This window comes from Pristiophorus japonicus, chromosome 6 (assembly GCF_044704955.1).
Source record: "Pristiophorus japonicus isolate sPriJap1 chromosome 6, sPriJap1.hap1, whole genome shotgun sequence".
Classification (NCBI taxonomy): Eukaryota; Metazoa; Chordata; class Chondrichthyes; family Pristiophoridae; genus Pristiophorus; species Pristiophorus japonicus.
Window position 1 is genome coordinate 143,466,799 of NC_091982.1, and position 19,919 is coordinate 143,486,717.

At 44.4% G+C, this 19,919-nt stretch overlaps 1 protein-coding gene across 1 annotated transcript in view; it reads right to left on the reverse strand.

Moving 5' to 3' along the window:
* Nucleotides 1-19,919, reverse strand: part of ing5a (inhibitor of growth family, member 5a) — a 47,732-nt gene that overhangs the window by 21,458 nt on the left and 6,355 nt on the right. Inside the window, exons 3-5 of the mRNA XM_070883230.1 lie at nt 17,609-17,775; nt 16,545-16,656; nt 15,385-15,478 (exon numbers count right to left, since the gene is read on the reverse strand). Coding sequence (XP_070739331.1) covers nt 15,385-15,478; nt 16,545-16,656; nt 17,609-17,775 — 373 coding nt within the window. The remainder of the gene's footprint in view (nt 1-15,384; nt 15,479-16,544; nt 16,657-17,608; nt 17,776-19,919) is intronic.

Below are 19,919 nucleotides of genomic sequence, written 5' to 3' on the forward strand. Positions count from 1 at the left end.
CCAAAGAAAACAACCCCAGCCTATCCAATCTTTTGGTGATCATCTATATGCTTCATGCACCAGTGGCAACTAACCAAGCAGCATCAAGAAACCCCAACCGTCAGGACTTCCAAGGGTAGGATCACCAAAGAATGTATGTGGGTTACTACAGAAAGCAAGCTAGTGATGCCCAGAAAGAAACCGCAGGATAGGCGGAATGATCTTTGATTGAACCACTGTGTTTTCCCCCAGAAAGATGGCACCGTGGGTGGCTCTGCTGCAAAGGAGGGCAGGAAAAAGAGTGGGAAGCTATAGTGGTAGGGGATTCTATTGTAAGGGGAAGAGATAGACGTTTCTGCGGCCGTAACCGAGACTCCAGGATGGTATGTTGCCTCCCTGGTGCAAGGGTCAAGGATGTCTCGGAGCAGGTGCAGGGCATTTTGAAGGGGGCGGGGTGAACAGCCAGTTGTCGTGGTGCATATAGGTACCAACGATATAGATAAAAGACGGGATGAGGTCCCACAAGATGAATTTAGGGAGCTAGGAGCTAAATTAAAAAGTAGGACCTCAAAAGTAGTAATCTCAGGATTGTTACCAGTGCTAGTTAAGAGTAGGAATCGCAGGATAGCTCAGATGAATACGTGGCGTGAGGAGTGGTGCAGAAGGGAGGGATTCAAATTCCTGGGACATTGGAACCGGTTCTGGGGGAGGTGGGACCAATACAAATCAGACGGTCTGCACCTGGGCAGGACCAGAACCAATGTCCTGGGGGGAGTGTTTGCTAGTGCTGTTGGGGAGGAGTTAAACTAAATGGCAGGGGGATGGGAATCTATGCAGGGAGACAGAGGGAAGAAGAATGGGGGCAGAAGCAAAAGATAGAAAGAAGAAAAGTAAAAGTGAAGGGCAGAGAAACCCAAGGCAAAAAGCAAAAACGGCCACATTACAGCAAAATTCTAAAGGGGCAATGTGTGTTAAAAAGACAAGCCTGAAGGCTCTGTGTCTCAATGCGAGGAGTATTCGGAATAAGGTGGACAAATTAACTGCGCAGATAGCAGTTAACGGGTATGATGTAATTGGCATCACGAAGACATGGCTCCAGGGTGACCAAGGCTGGGAACTCAATATCCAGAGGTATTCAACATTTAGGAAGGATGGACAGAAAGGAAAAGGAGGTGGGTTGGCATTGCTGGTTAAAGAGGAAATTAATGCAATAGTAAGGAAGGACAATAGCTTGGATGATGTGGAATCAGTATGGGTGGAGCTACGGAATACCAAAGGGCAGAAAACGCTAGTGGGAGTTGTGTACAGACCACCAAACAGTAGTGAGGTTGGGGACAGCATCAAACAAGAAATTAGGGATGCGTGCAATAAAGGTACAGCAGTTATCATGGGCGACTTTAATCTACATACTGAATGGGCTAACCAAACTGATAGCAATGCGGTGGAGGAGGATTTCCTGGAGTGTATTAGGGATGGTTTTCTCGATCAATATGTTGAGGAACCAACTAGAGGGCTGACCATCCTAGACTGGGTGATGTGTAATGAGAAAGGACTAATTAGCAAGCTTGTTGTGCGAGGCCCCTTGGGGAAGAGTGACCATAATATGGTAGCATTCTTTATTAAGATGGAGAGCGACACAGTTAATTCAGAGACGAGGGTCCTGAACTTAAGGAAAGGTAACTTCGATGATATGAGACGTGAATTGGTTGGAATAGACTGGCGAGTGATACTTAAAGGGTTAACAGTGGATAGGCAATGGCAAACATTTAAAGATCACATGGATGAACTTCAACAATTGTACATGCCTGTCTGGAGTAAAAATAAAACGGGGAAGGTGGCTCAACCGTGGCTAACAAGGGAAATTAAGGATAGTGTTACATCCAAGGAAGAGGCATATAAATTGGCCAGAAAAAGCAGCAAACCTGAGGACTGGGAGAATTTTATAATACAGCAGAGGACGACAAAGGATTTAATTATGAGGGGGGGAAATAGAGTATGAGAGGAAGCTTGCTGGGAACATAAAAACTGACTGCAAAAGCTTCTGTAGATATGTGAAAAGAAAAAGATTAGTGAAAACAAACGTAGGTCTCTTGCAGTCAGATTTAGGTGAATTTATAATGGGGAACAAAGAAATGGCGGACCAGTTAAACAAATACTTTGGTTCTGTCTTCACGAAGGAAGTCACAAATAACCTTCCGGAAATACTAGGGGACCGAGGGTCTAGTGAGAAGGAGGAACTGAAGGATATCCTTATTAGGTGGGAAATTGTGTTCATGGAAATTGATGGGATTGAAGGCCTATAAATCCCTGATGGTCTACATCCCAGAGTACTTAAGGAAGTAGCCCTAGAAATAGTGGATGCATTGGTGATCATTTTCCAACAGTCTATCGACTCAGGATCAGTTCCTATGGACTGGAGGATAGCTAATGTAACATCACTTTTTAAAAAAGGAGGGAGCGAGAAAACGGGTAATTATAGACCGGTTACCCTGACATCGGTAGTGGGGAAAATTTTGGAATCAATTATTAAAGATGAAATAGCAGCACATTTGGAAAGCAGTGACGGAATCGGTCCAAGTCAGCATGGATTTATGAAAGGGAAATCCTGCTTGACAAATCTTCTAGAATTTTTTGAGGATGTAACTGGTAGAGTGGACAAGGGAGAACCAGTGGATGCGGTGTATTTGGACTCTCAAAAGGCTTTTGACAAGGTCCCACACAAGAGATTGGTGTGCAAAATTAAAGCACAAGGTATTGGGGTAGTGTACTGACGTGGATAGAGAACTGGTTGGCAGACAGGAAGCAGAGAGTCGGGACAAACGGGTCCTTTTCAGAATGGCAGGCAGTGACGAGTGGGGTGCCGCAGGGCTCAGTGTTGGGACCCCAGCTATTTACAATATACATTAATGATTTGGCTGAGGGAATTGAGTGTAATATCTCCAAGTTTGCAGATGACACTAAGCTGGGTGGCGGTGTAAGCTGTGAGGACGCTAAAAGGCTGCACGGTGACTTGGACAGGTTAGGTGAGTGGGCAAACGCGTGGCAGATGCAGTATAATGTGGATAAATGTGAGTCTATCCACTTTGGTGGCATAAACACGAAGGCAGAATATTATCTAAATGGCGGCAGATTAGGAAAAGGGGAGGCGCAACGAGATTTGGGTGTGATGGTACATCAGTCATTGAAAGGTATTGCAGGTGCAGCAGGTGGTGAAGAAGGCAAATAGTATGTTGGCCTTCATAGCTCGTGGATTTGAGTATAGGAGCAGGAAGGTCTTACTGCAGTTGTACAGGGCCTTAATGAGGCCTCATCTGGAATATTGTCTTCCAGTTCTGACCTCCTAATCTGAGGAAGGGTGTTCTTGCTATTGAGGGAGTGCAGCAAAGGTTCAGCAGACTTATTCATGGGATGGCAGGACTGACATATGAGGAGAGACTGGATCGACTGGGCCTGTATTCACTGGAGTTTAGAAGGATGAGAGGGAGTCTCATAGAAACATTAAATTCTGACGGGACTGGACAGGTTAGGAAGAATGTTCCTGATGTTGGGAAAGTCCAGAACCAGGGGACATAATCTAAGGATAAGGGGTAAGCCATTTAGGACTGAGATGAGGAGAAACTTCTTCACTCAGAGTTGTTAACCTGTGGAATTCCCTACCGCAGAGAGTTGTTGATGTCAGTTCATTGGATATATTCAAGAGGGAGTTAGATATGGCCCTTACGGCTAAAGGGATCAAGGGGTATGGAGAGAAAGCAGGAAAAGGGTACTGAGGTGAATGATCAGCCATGATCTTATTGAATGGTGGTGCAGGCTCGAAGGGCCGAATGGCCTACTCCTGCACCTATTTTCTATGTTTCTATGATCAGTAGAGAATGCTCCACCCATTTCACTATCTGCTACTTGCACACTGGCTTGTCCCAACTGCCTGGCTTTTCAATGAGATTTTGATGTTTGATGGAAGAACACCGTCTTCTGCGCATGTTCACACAATGAAAACATTGCTCTAGCTTCAATTTGTGCACAAGATCGTAAAAATGGAGAATTATAATTTCCAATCCTAAAAGAAACAGAGAGGACTCTAGATAGAAACCAACAGTGAATTATTATTAACAGTGGACTCTGGGCTTGTACCTAACGTGGTCTTTCAATTTCATTTGAGATAGGAAATCTAATACCTTTTTTATCTCCATGCTCCAACAGAATGGCAGATCAAACATTGCTGATCAACTTCTAAAGTGTTTAGTTCACTAACTTTGTGCACAGAAACCAGAGCCATTAGCAGCACCAGTTCCCATGATGGAAACACAAGAACACATTCAAAATGGTGCGACCAGAGGATTCATTAACTTGAGAAGAACTAGACTGAGGTCCAAGTTAGCCAATAGTGACCAAAACAGAAAATGCTGTCAATGCACAGCATCTATAAAGAGAAAGAAAGGAATAAGATGAAGAGTACACACCCAAAATATCTTTTCTCTTTGACTGGCCTGCTGTATATTTTCAGCAATTTCTGTTTTTATTTCAGCCTTCAAGGATTCAGGTGTCAAGGGTTATGGGGAACGGGCAAGGAAATAGAGCTGAGTCTATGATCAAATCAGCCACGATCTTATTAAATGGCGGAACAGGATCGAGGGGCCAAATGGCCCACTCCTGCTCCTATTACTTATGTTCTTCGTGTTTGTAGTTTTTCCTTTTTTTTTTACTTTGTAACTATGCCTATAGGAAGCAAAGTACCAAGGGGTGTGCCCTAATGGATTTGATGAAAGACCACAGTAACTTCAGTATGTGCACACAAGATATATTTTAACCGAGATGGAGATCCTCAAGGATGGGAGTAACACTGCGAGATGAAGCCCACAGATGTGGGAGAGCCCTAATGGATGATTTGTTCAATTTGGCTTCATAACCCCATTTCAACAGGTGGCAACAACTGTAAAAGGTGGATCTCGGTCCAACAATTGATCTGCTTGATAATCAGGCTATCAACCAGAAATTAGCCTGACAGTTGAGAAGAGAAATCTTATCTACGGGTATAGAAAGTGGAGCAGTGCTTGACACTAGGACATCAATGAGGCTTTCAGCAACGCTAAGGTGCCACCAAAATCTCTTCAACTGGCTTCCCTCCAACCTTTTGGGATCAGTAGAAACAGCAGAAACTTGTGTTGAAGAGAAGGTCAATGTATCCCTGATCTTTGAGCAGACTGGTGCGACCTGCTGACTGGCAGAGACACAAACAGCTTTCATCTCTAGGTACTCCTTTTCGTGTGCTGTTCCACTCGTGAGGGTCAAATGGCTGTGAGGTTTGGCTACTGTGCAATCTACCCCAGCCAAGCTTCGAGCTGAGTGCATCGTCCCATTGTTCAGCCCCTGACACCAAGCAGGATCGATTCTTGACAGAGGGACTGAGAATAGGTACTGCCTTGTTTGTACACTGTTAATTCTTAACTTTTAGCTTTTGCCTGTTAAGTAAGTTTCTGTTAGAAGGCTGTAAAAGGCAGTTTTGTTTACCAGACAGAGACTTTAGTTGATAAGCATTCAGCTACAACTATTTTGAGTTGTCCCTGTAAATCAAGTGTAATACAAGTGCCCCCTTATTAAAGGGGCACTAAACCAACAAACAAACGAATTAAACTTTAGACGTTACATGGTTCAAATTAAAATTTGGTTGCCGGGGGTGATAATGCACTCCAGTCCCTCCGCCGCGAGCATACACCGCATGCTCCATCTCCAGGGACACCCTGGCGCGGATGTAACTGCAGAAGAGAGGCAGGCAGAGCATTCAGCTACAAGCTTTCTTAACCTTAGCAGCTGTCCTCTTTGGGATTAACTCCTTCAAGGACACATCTGCGCAAGGAATGCTGAGAATGACGTGAGTATCACGTGTAGCGAGTTGGTCTTACCGCAGGAGAAGGGTCCACAGCCAGCGAGGGAATGGAAGACCAGCAGGAAGAGTAGTGCAAGGAAGGTAGTGCAGGGGTCCCCTGTGGTCATCCCACTGCAAAACAGATACACTGCTTTGAGTGCAGTTGAGGGGGATGACTCATCAGGAGCGGGCAGCAGCAGCCAAGTTCATGGCACCGTGGCTGGCTCTGTTGCACAGGAGGGCAGGAAAAAGAGTGGGCGAGCGATAGTGATAGGGGATTCAATTGTAAGGGGAATAGATAGGCGTTTCTGCGGCCGCAACCGAGACTCCAGGATGGTATGTTGCCTCCCTGGTGCAAGGGTCAAGGATGTCTCGGAGCGGGTGCAGGACATTCTAAAAAGGGAGGGAGAACAGCCAGTTGTTGTGGTGCACGTTGGTACCAATGACATAGGTAAAAAAAGGGATGAGTTCCTACGAAATGAATTTAAGGAGCTAGGAGCTAAATTAAAAAGTAGGACCTCAAAAGTAGTAATCTCGGGATTGCTACCAGTGCCACGTGCTAGTCAGAGTAGGAATCGCAGGATGAATACGTGGCTTGAGCAATGGTGCAGCAGGGAGGGATTCAAATTCCTGGGGCATTGGAACCGGTTCTGGGGGAGGTGGGACCAGTACAATCCGGACGGTCTGCACCTGGGCAGAATCGGAACCAATGTCCTCGGGGGAGTGTTTGCTAGTGCTGTTGGGTAGGAGTTAAACTAATATGGCAGGGGGATGGGAACCAATGCAGGGAGATAGAGGGAAACAAAAAGGAGGCAAAAACAAAAGACAGAAAGGAGATGAGGAAAAGTGGAGGGCAGAGAAACCCAAGGCAAAGAACAAAAAGGGCCATTGTACAGCAAAATTCTAAAAGGACAGAGGGTGTTAAAAAAACAAGCCTAAAGGCTTTGTGTCTTAATGCAAGGAGTATCCGCAATAAGGTGGATGAATTAACTGTGCAAATAGATGTTAACAAATATGATGTGATTGGGATTACGGAGACGTGGCTCCAGGATGATCAGGGCTGGGAACTCAACATCCAGGGGTATTCAACTTTCAGGAAGGATAGAATAAAAGGAAAAGGAGGTGGGGTAGCATTGCTGGTTAAGGAGGAGATTAAGGCAATAGTTAGGAAGGACATTAGCTTGGATGATGTGGAATCTATATGGGTAGAGCTGCAGAACACCAAAGGGCAAAAAACGTTAGTGGGAGTTGTGTACAGACCTCCAAACAGTAGTAGTGATGTTGGGGAGGGCATCAAACAGGAAATTAGGGGTGCGTGCAATAAAGGTGCAGCAGTTATAATGGGTGACTTTAATATGCACATAGATTGGGCTAACCAAACTGGAAGCAATACGGTGGAGGAGGATTTTCTGGAGTGCATAAGGGATGGTTTTTTAGACCAATATGTCGAGGAACCAACTAGGGGGGAGGCCATCTTAGACTGGGTGTTATGTAATGAGAGAGGATTAATTAGCAATCTCGTTGTGCAAAGCCCCTTGGGGAAGAGTGACCATAATATGGTGGAATTCTGCATTGGGATGGAGAATGAAACAGTTAATTCAGAGACCATGGTCCAGAACTTAAAGAAGGCTAACTTTGAAGGTATGAGGCGTGAATTGGCTAGGATAGATTGGCGAATGATACTTAAGGGGTTGACTGTGGATGGGCAATGGCAGACATTTAGAGACCGCATGGATGAACTACAACAATTGTACATTCCTCTCTGGCATAGAAATAAAAAAGGGAAGGTGGCTCAACCGTGGCTATCAAGGGAAATCAGGGATAGTATTAAAGCCAAGGAAGTGGCATACAAATTGGCCAGAAATAGCAGCGAACCTGGGGACTGGGAGAAATTTAGAACTCAGCAGAGGAGGACAAAGGGTTTGATTAGGGCAGGGAAAATGGAGTATGAGAAGAAGCTTGCAGGGAACATTAAGACGGATTGCAAAAGTTTCTATAGATATGTAAAGAGAAAAAGGTTAGTAAAGACAAACGTAGGTCCCCTGCAGTCAGAATCAGGGGAAGTCATAACGGGGAACAAAGAAATGGCGGACCAATTGAACAAGTACTTTGGTTCGGTATTCACGAAGGAGGACACGAACAACCATCCGGTTATAAAAGGGGTCGGGGGGTCTAGTAAGGAGGAGGAACTGAGGGAAATCCTTATTAGCCAGGAAATTGTGTTGGGGAAATTGATGGGATTGAAGGCCGATAAATCCCCAGGGCCTGATGGACTGCATCCCAGAGTACTTAAGGAGGTGGCCTTGGAAATAGTGGATGCGTTAACAGTCATTTTCCAACATTCCATTGACTCTGGATCAGTTCCTATGGAGTGGAGGGTAGCCAATGTAACCCCACTTTTTAAAAAAGGAGGGAGAGAGAAAACAGGGAATTATAGACCGGTCAGCCTGACATCGGTAGTGGGTAAAATGATGGAATCAATTATTAAGGATGTCATAGCAGTGCATTTGGAAAGAGGTGACATGATAGGTCCAAGTCAGCATGGATTTGTGAAAGGGAAATCATGCTTGACAAATCTTCTGGAATTTTTTGAGGATGTTTCCAGTAGAGTGGATAAGGGAGAACCAGTTGATGTGGTATATTTGGACTTTCAGAAGGCGTTCGACAAGGTCCCACACAAGAGATTGATGTGCAAAGTTAGAGCACATGGGATTGGGGGTAGTGTACTGACATGGATTGAGAACTGGTTGTCAGACAGGAAGCAAAGAGTAGGAGTAAATGGGTACTTTTCAGAATGGCAGGCAGTGACTAGTGGGGTACCGCAAGGTTCTGTGCTGGGGCCCCAGCTGTTTACACTGTACATTAATGATTTAGATGAGGGGATTAAATGTAGTATCTCCAAATTTGCGGATGACACTAAGTTGGGTGGCAGTGTGAGCTGCGAGGAGGATGCTGTGAGGCTGCAGAGCGACTTGGATAGGTTAGGTGAGTGGGCAAATGCATGGCAGATGAAGTATAATGTGGATAAATGTGAGGTTATCCACTTTGGTGGTAAAAAGAGAGAGACAGACTATTATCTGAATGGTGACAGATTAGGAAAAGGGGAGGTGCAAAGAGACCTGGGTGTCATGGTACATCAGTCATTGAAGGTTGGCATGCAGGTGCAGCAGGCGGTTAAGAAAGCAAATGGCATGTTGGCCTTCATAGCAAGGGGATTTGAGTACAGGGGCAGGGAGGTGTTGCTACAGTTGTACAGGGCATTGGTGAGGCCACACCTGGAGTATTGTGTACAGTTTTGGTCTCCTAACCTGAGGAAGGACATTCTTGCTATTGAGGGAGTGCAGCGAAGGTTCACCAGACTGATTCCCGGGATGGCGGGACTGACCTATCAAGAAAGACTGGATCAACTGGGCTTGTATTCACTGGAGTTCAGAAGAATGAGAGGGGACCTCATAGAAACGTTTAAAATTCTGACGGGGTTAGACAGGTTAGATGCAGGAAGAATGTTCCCAATGTTGGGGAAGTCCAGAACCAGAGGTCACAGTCTAAGGATAAGGGGTAAGCCATTTAGGACCGAGATGCGGAGGAACTTCTTCACCCAGAGAGTGGTGAACCTGTGGAATTCTCTACCACAGAAAGTTGTTGAGGCCAATTCACTAAATATATTCAAAAAGGAGTTAGATGAGGTCCTTACTACTAGGGGGATCAAGGGGTATGGCGAGAAAGCAGGAATGGGGTACTGAAGTTGAATGTTCAGCCATGAACTCATTGAATGGCGGTGCAGGCTAGAAGGGCCGAATGGCCTACTCCTGCACCTATTTTCTATGTTTCTATGTTTCTATCCAGTTGAATGATTTGATTGACAACTTAGTCAGATAAAGGCTTCATAAGATTTATGGATTAGGCGTACTTGTTAAAACTGAAATTCATTAAGTGAATAACGGGATGAGGTAAACCTTTGATAACATGATGGTACTCACGTAGCCAAAGTGAAGAAGGTATATAAAGAGGGCTGTTGGAATAGATACTTCAGAATTCAACAAGGCTTAGTCAGCTGATCCCCTCAAGTTCAAAAATTGTAACCTATTAATAGTTATCACTATGCTTAATTCCTATGAAAGCCAATACATGCCTTTGAGCCCTATTATCATGTGGAATAACTTATAAACTTCTAAGAACATCCATTCCCTAACAGTCATCATCATCATTTTCCCTCCTTCGGCGACCTCGACCTTGACGTCAACCGATACTCGACGACGCCCGGCGAGCCACTGACTAGGCGATCGGGCCCCCTCCAACGACAATCAGGTCCCCTCCAGCGGCTGAAGATGGGCCTCTCCTCCACGACGACATCTGGGCCTCCTCTCCTTCGGAAACGGCTGGACCTCTTCTTCCCCACTGGTGACCTCCTCAACGGTAACCGGGCCTCCTCTTCTACACGGCAGTTGGCCTTTCCTCCTCCTTCAGCGACGACTGAACCTCTCCTTCCCCATTGGTGACCTGGTCTCTTTTCCTCCAGCAAGTGATGAGCATCATGGCCGTGACCACCCTGACCTTCCACTCTGAACTCCAGTGGGCCACTGACCCTCCCAATGCCTCCCTAACAGTATAGCTCCACTGTCACATCATATACCCTACATCAGTGCCGGGAAATATTCCAGGCCCAGCTGCAACAGCCAGAACTTTAAGTGGTTGTTTGAAAAAAAAACCTCTTTGACCAAGCTTTTGCTCATTAGTTCTGATATCTCCGTTTATGACGTGTTGTCAACATTTTCACTGACATCGCTCATGAAGCGGCTTGGGATGTTTTGCTACCCTAAAGGCGCTATAGAAATGCAAGTAGTAGTACTTATGCCTTGCAGATTTTCTGTATTTCACTTGCATCGAGCCCATCCATCCTGAAAATCTGTCCCCCACCCCCAAGACAGTGATGTGTCTGGTTATCAGCTGGGGAGAAGATGGCATAGGGGAATTCCTGAGAAGGACACTGCACTCCGAGGCCCATCATCTGAAATCCAGATCTTCAGCTTGATCGATTCACACTGGCTGAGATAACGGCCAGTACCAAAGCAGGATCAATTGAAGAGACCTCATTGAATAGACATGCATTGGTGAAACAAAAGTGGCTGCCAGTTCAGAAGAGTAAGTAATACATTGCCAGGGTATGGGGATATAGGCTGAACCTCCCTTATCCAGAACCCTTGGGACCTGACCTGTTCTGGATAAGAGATTTTTCCGGACGAGGGGTGGTCACGCTAAATTGGATGGTACAGGTACTGAGCAAGGGGATATCGGGGCTGGCTGGCTTGGGGCTGGGAGTGCGGCAGAGAGATCATTGGCCGGGGGGGGGGGGGTGGATCGTGGGGTCAGGTCAGCGATTGCGGGAGTCAGCTGTGAGGAAGGACTTCAATTTGTTCAAGTTGCAGTTCTGCGCATGCATTACCCGGTGGCCGGGAATGGTTCTGGATGAGGAGTAAGAGAGTTCTGGATAACGGAGGTTCAACCTGTACTACATTCTGAAGGATTGTAAATCAGTTTGGCACTGAAACATGTGAGGTTAGCTCCAATCGAGCACCGAGGAAGGAGACGGCCGTGTTTAAAAAGGAGCAGCAGTGAGAGAGGATTGTCAGTCAGTGTGGAGCACCGAGCAAGGAGATGGCTGGCACAAATTCCGATAAAATGGCATCAGGGAGCATGGAGAAGGAGCTCGCAGGGTAATTAAATAGTAAGTAATTTGTTATATTAAACAAAAGCAGTCTACCTAATTTTAATTCAGGCTATCGATAAATAAAGACTAGAGCTGGCAGGGTAGGCTATGTGTCAAGACTGCAGTATGTAGGAGTTTGTGGACAGCGAGACTGTCGCGGATTCCCACATCGGCAGGAAATGTCTCTGTCTTCAGTCACTCCGGCTCAGAGTCATTGAGCTGGACTGCGAGTTAGAGATACTTCGACACATAAGGGAGGGGAGGGATTTTTGGATCGTTTTATCCAGCGCATAGTCACACCCCACAGAGAAAAGCACAGGAAGGGGTGACTGTGATTGTCAGGGAGCCGGATAGCGGGGACTTAGGAAAGGTGGAGAAGGAGGTCCCCGCAGAAACTGGTCCTGTCCGATAGATACGATGAGGACAAGGAGAAAGACTGAGGGGAGGACAACCACAATACAGACCAAGGCATAATGGCTGAAGAGGCTGTCAGGGAGGTTAGGAAGAGAGCAGAAGAGAAATGTGGTAGTGATAGGGAATTCTATAATTAGGGGAATAGCTAGCGTACTCTGAAGCCACGAATGAGACACCCAATGTGTGTGTTGCCTACCTGGTGCCAGTCAATGCGGCTACTTCTCATCATTAGGGCTGCCCTCCCCCCACATAGAAATTTACAGCACAGAAGGCGGCCATTTCAGCCCATCGTGTCCGTACCACCCGACAAAGAGCTATCCAGCCTAATCCCACTTTCCAGCTCTTAATCCGTAGCCTTGTAGGTTACAGCACTTCAAGTGCACATCCAAGTACTTTTAAAATGTGGTGAGGGTTTCTGCCTCCACCACCCTTTCAGGCAGTGCTTTCCAGACCCCCATCACCATCTGGGGGAAAACATTTCCCCTCAAATGTCCTCTAAACCTCCTACCAAGTCCTTTAAATCTATGCACCCTAGTTGTTGATCCCTCTGCTAAGGGAAATAGCTCCTTCCTATCTCTCTAAACTTCCTACCAATTTCAGGATTAATAAACGATCTCCAAGTAAAGGATCCTTTAGGAACGAGTGACCACAGCATGTTTGAATTGCAAATTCAGTTGGAGGGTGAGAAAGTTGGATCTCAAACCAGTGTCCTAAGCTTAAACAAAGAAGACTACAAAGATATGAAGGCAGAGTTGGTTCAAGTGGACTGGGAAAATAGATTAAAGTGTGGGATGGTTGATGAGAAGTGGCAGACATTTAAGGAGATATTTCATAACTCTCAACAAATATATATCCCAATGAGAAGGAAAGACTGTAAGAGAAGGGATACCATCCGTGGCTAACTTAGGAACTAAGGGATGATATCAAATTGAAAACAAGGGCATACAATGTGGCCAAGGCTAGTGGGAGGCCAGAGGATTGGGAAACTTTTAAAAGCCAGCAAAGAACAAAGAAAAATAGAGAGGGAAGATAATGAAAGCAAACTAGCACGAAATATAAAAACAGATAGTAAGAGTTTCTATAGGTACATAAAAAAAGAAAAGAGTGGCTAAAGTAAATGTTGGTCCTTTAGAGGATGAGACTGGGGAATTAATAATGCAGAGACTTTGAACAAATATTTTGTATCGGTCTTCACAGTAGAAGACACTAAAAACATCCCAATAGTGGATAATCAAGGGGCTATAGACAGGGAGGAACTTAATACAATCACTAAAGAAGTAGTACTCGGTAAAATAATGGGACTAAAGACGGACAAGTCCTCTGGACCTGATGGCTTGCATCCTCGGGTCTTAAAAGAAGTGGCTGCAGAGATAGTGGATGCATTGGTTGTAATCTACCAAAATTCCCTGGATTCTGGGAGGTCCCAGTAGATTGGAAAACCGCAAATGTAACGCCCCTATTTAAAAAAGGAGGCAGACAGAAAGCAGGAAACTATAGACCAGTTAGCATAATATCTTTTGTTGGGAAAATGCTGGAGTCCATTATTAAAGAAGCAGTAGCAGGACATTTGGAAAAGCATGATTCAATCAAGCAGAGTCGACATGGTTTTATAAAAAGGAAATCATGTTTGACAAATTTGTTGGAGTTCTTCTGAGGATGTAATGAGCAGGGTGGATAAGGAGGAACCAGTGGATGTGGTGTATTTGGATTTCTAGAAGGCATTCGATAAGGTGCCACATAAAAGGTTACTGCACAAGATAAAAGTTCACAGGGTTGGAGGTAATATATCAGCATGGATAGAGGATTGGCTAACTAACAGAAAACAGAGAGTCGGAATAAATGGGTCACTTTCCGGTTGGCAAACAGTAACTAGTGGGGTGCCGCAGGGATCGGTGCTGGGGTCTCAACTATTTACAATCTATATTAATGACTTGGATGAAGGGACCAAGTGTAATGTAGCCAAGTTTGCTATTGATACAAAGATGGGTGGTAGAGCAAATTGTGAGGAGGACACAAGAAATCGGCAAAAGGATACAGACAGGCTATGAGAGTGGGCAAAAATGTTGCAGATGGAGTACAATGTGGGAAAATGTTATCCACTTTGGCAGAAAAAAATAGAAAAGCAAATTATAATTTAAATGGAGAAAAATTGCAAAATGCTGCAGTACAGAAGGACCTGGGGGTCCTTGTGCATGAAACACAAAACGTTAGTATGCAGGTACAGCAAGGCAAATGGAATGTTGGCCTTTATTGCAAGGGGAATAGAATTTAAAAGCAGAGAAGTCCTGCTACAACTGTACAGGATATTGGTGAAGCCACATCTAGAGTACTGCGTACAGTTTTGGTCTCCGTATTTAAGGAAGGATATTCTTGCATTGGAGGATGTTCAGAGAAGGTTCACTAGGTTGATTCCAGAGATGAAGGGCTTGACTTATGAAGATAGGTTGAGTAGGTTGGGCCTATACTCACGCAAGTTCAGATCTTATCAAAACATATAAGATAATGAGGGGGCTCGACAAGGTGGATGCAGAGAGGATATCTTCACTCATAGGAGAAACTAAAACTAGGGGGCATAGTCTCAGAATAAGCGACCGCCCATTTAAAACTGAAATGAGGAGGAATTTCTTTTCTGAGGGTTGTAAATCTGTGGAATTCTCTACCTCAGAGCTGTGGAGGCTGGGTCATTAAATATATTTAAGGCGGAGATAGACAGATTTTTGAGCGATAAGGGAATAAAGGATTATGGATAGCAGGCAGGGAAGTTGAGCTGAGTCCAAAATCAGATCAGCCATGATCTTATTAAATGGCCTACTCCTGCTCCTATTACGTATGCCTTCTTAACCACCTTATCTACCTGGCCTGCTACCTTCAGGGATCTGTGGACATGCACTCCAAGGTCCCTTTGTTCCTCTACAATTCTCAGTGTCCTACCATTTAATGTGTATTTCCTTGCCTTGTTAGCCCTCCCCAAATGCATTACCTCACACTTCTCTGGATTGAATTCCATTTGCCACTGTTCTGCCCACCTGACCGGTTCATTGATATCTTCCTGCAGTCTACAGCTTTCTTCTTCATTATCAACCAACTGATACATGCTGGCTGAGTAAGTTCTAGTCCGACATCAAAACATTAAGCAAACACACCCAGCACCTGACTTCCCAGAACAAATCCACACCTGGACTAACTCTTTAGGATTGTGAAGAATATTAAAATGATGATTCTCACGCCTTACAAGCCCTTTTCTACGATATGTTGGAGATGGGGTATTTTAGATTCAAATACTCCCCATATATCACAGTGGACTTGCAGCTGCAGGGAACTGCGTTGATATGGAAGCGGGCAGCGGGGGTGGGGGTGGAAGAAGAAATATCAAAATGAAAATCAACAGCACTGTTTATAAAAATTCAAATATCCATCCTACCCTGCTTTCTGCTTCTTCTTCTTTGGTGCATCATCATCAGATCCCCGTCTGCCACGACCCCGAGACCCTCTCTTGTCTTTCTGGGCTCTACCTTCTAAAAAGGGGGAAAGAAAGCATCAGGTGAGATGTGCAGGTCAGTGGGGTATATATGTAGTTCTATCTGTCAGTCAATTTTAGCACTTTGAGCTTCAACCCATCTATTTCTCCTGTTGCCAGTTTGGAGATGATTTTGAATTTACTCTTTAGCCTTTTCTTAAGAGGATGGATTTTTTTTCATTTTACATGTATAGCAAAGGGAGGGAACTTGCCTGGACAGAGTTTTTTTTAAAGCAAGAGTCCAAATAAACAACACTGAATGAGAGAGAGGGAAGTAGAAGAGAGAATCTGGGAGAAGTCTGTATCAGGATGATGAATGTGAATAACACAACAATTAATAAATCCTTATCAAATCAGTTGCAGCAAGTTCTCTCCCTATTAAGAGAGATGCTAAATGGATACCCTTCTGTGCTGTTTAACTTGAGGTCTCATCATAGGCAGTCCCTCGAACCGAGGATGACTTGTTTCCACGTCAAAAAGTTCACAGGTGTTTCAATGATGCACCTAAAATTCCAGGTCCAAACTAAATCTTAAAGGGTGGAAGATGCCTGGATTTTTTTAACGTGTGGTGACCTGCAGTCCAGCTAGCCTCATCTTCATCGGTCAAGGCTGATATATGGTAGTGAACAGTAACAGTAAAGAAAAAGAGATAAACAAACAAGGCAGATGTTGCATGAGACATGAATCTCTGATAGCTTCATATTTTTGACATCCGCTTGGAACCTGCGCTCTCAAAAATCAGTGTGTGGCATTTCAACACCGAGTTAGTTAGCAAGCCCAGTTTATTTTTAATCCTCCAAAACAGCTGTTGAGGCTGGGGGTCAATTGATAATTTCAAAACTGAGATTGATAGATTTAGATTAGGCAAGGGTGTTGAGGGTTACGGAACCGAGGTGGGTAAATGCAGTTAAGATACAGATCAGCCATGATCTAACTGAATGGCGGAAAAGGCTCGAGGGGCTGAATGGCCGCCTCCTATTCCCAATTAGGTAATTTTCTACTGAATACCAGTTTTCCATTTCAGAATTATTTTCTCCATCAGAACAATTAATACCATGACTTACTCTTATTAGCTCTCCCTCCTGAGCTGTCATAGTCACTTGATTCCAACTTTTCCTTCAGATCAGCTTCAAACCTGGCCAGTTCAGCATCCAGCCGTCTGATGTGTTTATCAACCTGCCGTAAGCACACAAATCATTTCCGAGACAGCGTAAGACCACGTGAATGTTCACATATTCAGATCTGCAGCACTGTGACAATATGCCCTGAACATCAGCGACAGTCAAAAGAATCTGGGACAGGGAAATGGGAAATGTCCCACCTTTCTACCACTCAGGCTCCTGGCCCAACTGTATTACATCAGAAGATACTGCCAGTAATAGAAATTAGGGATCTCTGAACAGTTCCACTTTAAAGCATCAATGCTACTTTAGCAGCTTGAGTAAAATGGCACAGTTTTGAAATGTTATCACCCTTTCAGTATGCAGAATATAATAAACATCATTGTTATTATCTTTCCATGTCACTTCTGCCTCTGAATTTTGTCCTGTGTACTGAAAGGGTGACATAATTTCAAAACAGTGCTAGGAGAACAACGCATGAAATAAATGCAGAAAGCTGGAGAAGTGAAATATCCACTGGTCTCATTTGCATCAGGACAAAGTACAAACATCTCTATGTCTAGACATAATTTGCAGTATTTCCAATTTTCCCCTACCTCAATGGCCCAGTCTTCTTGGGAGTACTGTTCTCCCTCTAGACTGTTTGATAGTGTCAGATTGAGATACTTTCATATTTTGTACCAATTTAGTGCAACATTTCTATGTGTGGTTTAGCTCATTAGGATTATACCCATGAAAGCTGCAGTTTATTTTGCAGTTTAATGTAATGTCTACCATTACTTGGGAAAAAGGCAATAGATAAGACCATTGGTATTTCAGAAACATTCATTATATTATTGGAGTATTACGCATGCAGTTGATAAAATGCCATTGCCCATCAAGCCCATTTCTTCTACAGACCATGTACAAGCCACCTAATTACATCTTGAGGAAAATGACTGCACTTTTACCCCAACCCTCAAATGTAATTAACCTTAGATTCCCCTGCAGACGCACAGATCACCCACCATTTCATACGTCTCCATTGCTAGCTGCACTTTATCATCGCTGTATTCTCTGCATTTATTGTAGGCAAGCTGAATCTTCTTCAGATGATCAACCCGTTGATCCGGAGACAGGTTCTTCACGTTTGAGATATATTCAGTTGCCAATTTGTCGATTTCTACTTTTTTAACTGCAAACAATTAGACGGGTATAAGAACATAAATACCACCCGCTACTTTACACGATTTACCACCCCCATACCCACCTCCCTTCTCCTCCCATTAGTAACTTTACTGCTCTCAAATCCACACTTTTGCCAATCAGAAAATAAGGTGCAACAATGGAATTTTTCATTCTCACCAATTTCCCCCCTGGTGAAATGTTGATTCCCTGCTGGGCTACAGTTCCACAGGAAGCAGGCATTATTTAGTACTGCACATAAATGACTACAATCTACCTGTAAGATAATGCTGGCAGGATAATTGGTCATGGGGAGGCATCACAACCGAATTCAGGTTCTGTTACATCCAAACTCCAACTGCGTACTTCCCGTGGACACTGCGGGATAGCAACCAGGAGCAGAAAGTCTGGCTGATTTGCACCCTGTACCCCCACCCCACCAAACTCACTGGTGCTGAGGCATACTGTAATGTCTTTCCACCATGCTGGCTCAGATCATAATGGAATTTTTAAAAACGACTTAAAGGTATATGGTCAAACTATTTAATCTTGCAAGTACGAAAAAAACAAGACCCAGAAAACAGAGACAGAATAAAAAGTACAGAACAAGAGTGCTAAATTAAGTAATTTTCCTCTGTTAAGCAAAGTAGCTACAGAAAGAGCAAAACCCACACAAGTCCTTTAAAGGATAAATTGGATAATAATCACGTTTTCCTTTTCTAGCAATATAACTGCCATTTGTAAATTAGGTAGCTTCCAGATCCTGTTCCCTTCAATTGGGTAAAATGGAGCATTTTCTCCCTGAGCTTGGAAAAAAATGGTCTTTGATGAATTCATTAAAATCAGAACTCTCAATTTGTATCCCACTTCCACAGTATATACCAAAGGCTGCATTTCCTCTCCAATGAGGGACCAGAGAGAGCTGCTGTTTGTTCTCTATGTTCTGTCCACAGAATCACTGACAACGGCCACAAACACAAATACATAGGCTGACGGGATAGAACATAAAAGACCATTGTACATCAATGGCATTATACACAACGAGTCTCACAACCCTTGACATTCCCGGGTACTGAGCCAAAGGAAATATTAAGAGGGGGTAAATAAAAGCTTGGTCAAAGAGGTGGGTTTTAAGGATGGTCTTAATGGAAGAGAGGTTCAGTGAGGGAATTCTAGAGCATAGGGTCAATGCAGATAAAGGCATGGCACAAACATAGAAAGAGCCATATGCCTATTTACTATTGATATCTGAAAACATTTTCCAGGAACCAATCAAAAAGCATACCTCAATCTCCGAGCAGATCTCTTACAAACTTATTTCCAAGTTTCCCTCTCCCAGAAAAGCCAGATCCAGCTTCTTCCTCATGAAACATAGAAAAGAGGTGCAGTAGTAGGCCATTCGGCCCTTCGAGCCTGCACCACCATTCGATAAGATCATGGCTGATCATTCCCTCAGTACCCCTTTCCTGCTTTCTCTCCATACCCCTTGATCCCCTTAGCCGTAAGGGCCATATCTAACTCCCTCTTGAATATATCCAATGAACTGGCATCAGCAACTCTCTGCGGCAGGGAATTCCACAGGTTAACAACTCTCTGAGTGAAGAAGTTTCTCCTCATCTCAGTCCTAAATGGCCTACCCCTTATCCCAAGACTGTGTCCCCTGGTTCTGGACTTCACCAACATCGGGAACAATCTACCCGCATCTAACCTGCCCCGTCCCGTCAGAATCTTGTATGTTTCTATGAGATCTCCTCTCATCCTTCTAAACTTCAATGTATAAAGGCCCAGTTGATCCAGTCTCTCTTCATATGTCAGTCCAGCCATCCCAGAAATCAGTCTGGTGAACCTTCGTTGCACTCCCTCAATAGCAAGAACGTCCTTCCTCAGCTTAGGAGACCAAAACTGAACACAATATTCCAGGTGAGGCCTCACCAAGGCCCTGTACAACTGCAGTAAGACCTCCGTACTCCTATACTCAAATCCCCTAGCTATGAAGGCCAACATACTATTTGCCTTCTTTACCGCCTAATGTACATGTATGGCAACTTTCAATGATTGATGAACCATGACACCCAGGTCTCGTTGCACCTCCCTTTTTCCTAATCTGCCACCATTCAGATAATATTCTGTCTTTGCGTTTTTGCCCCCAAAGTG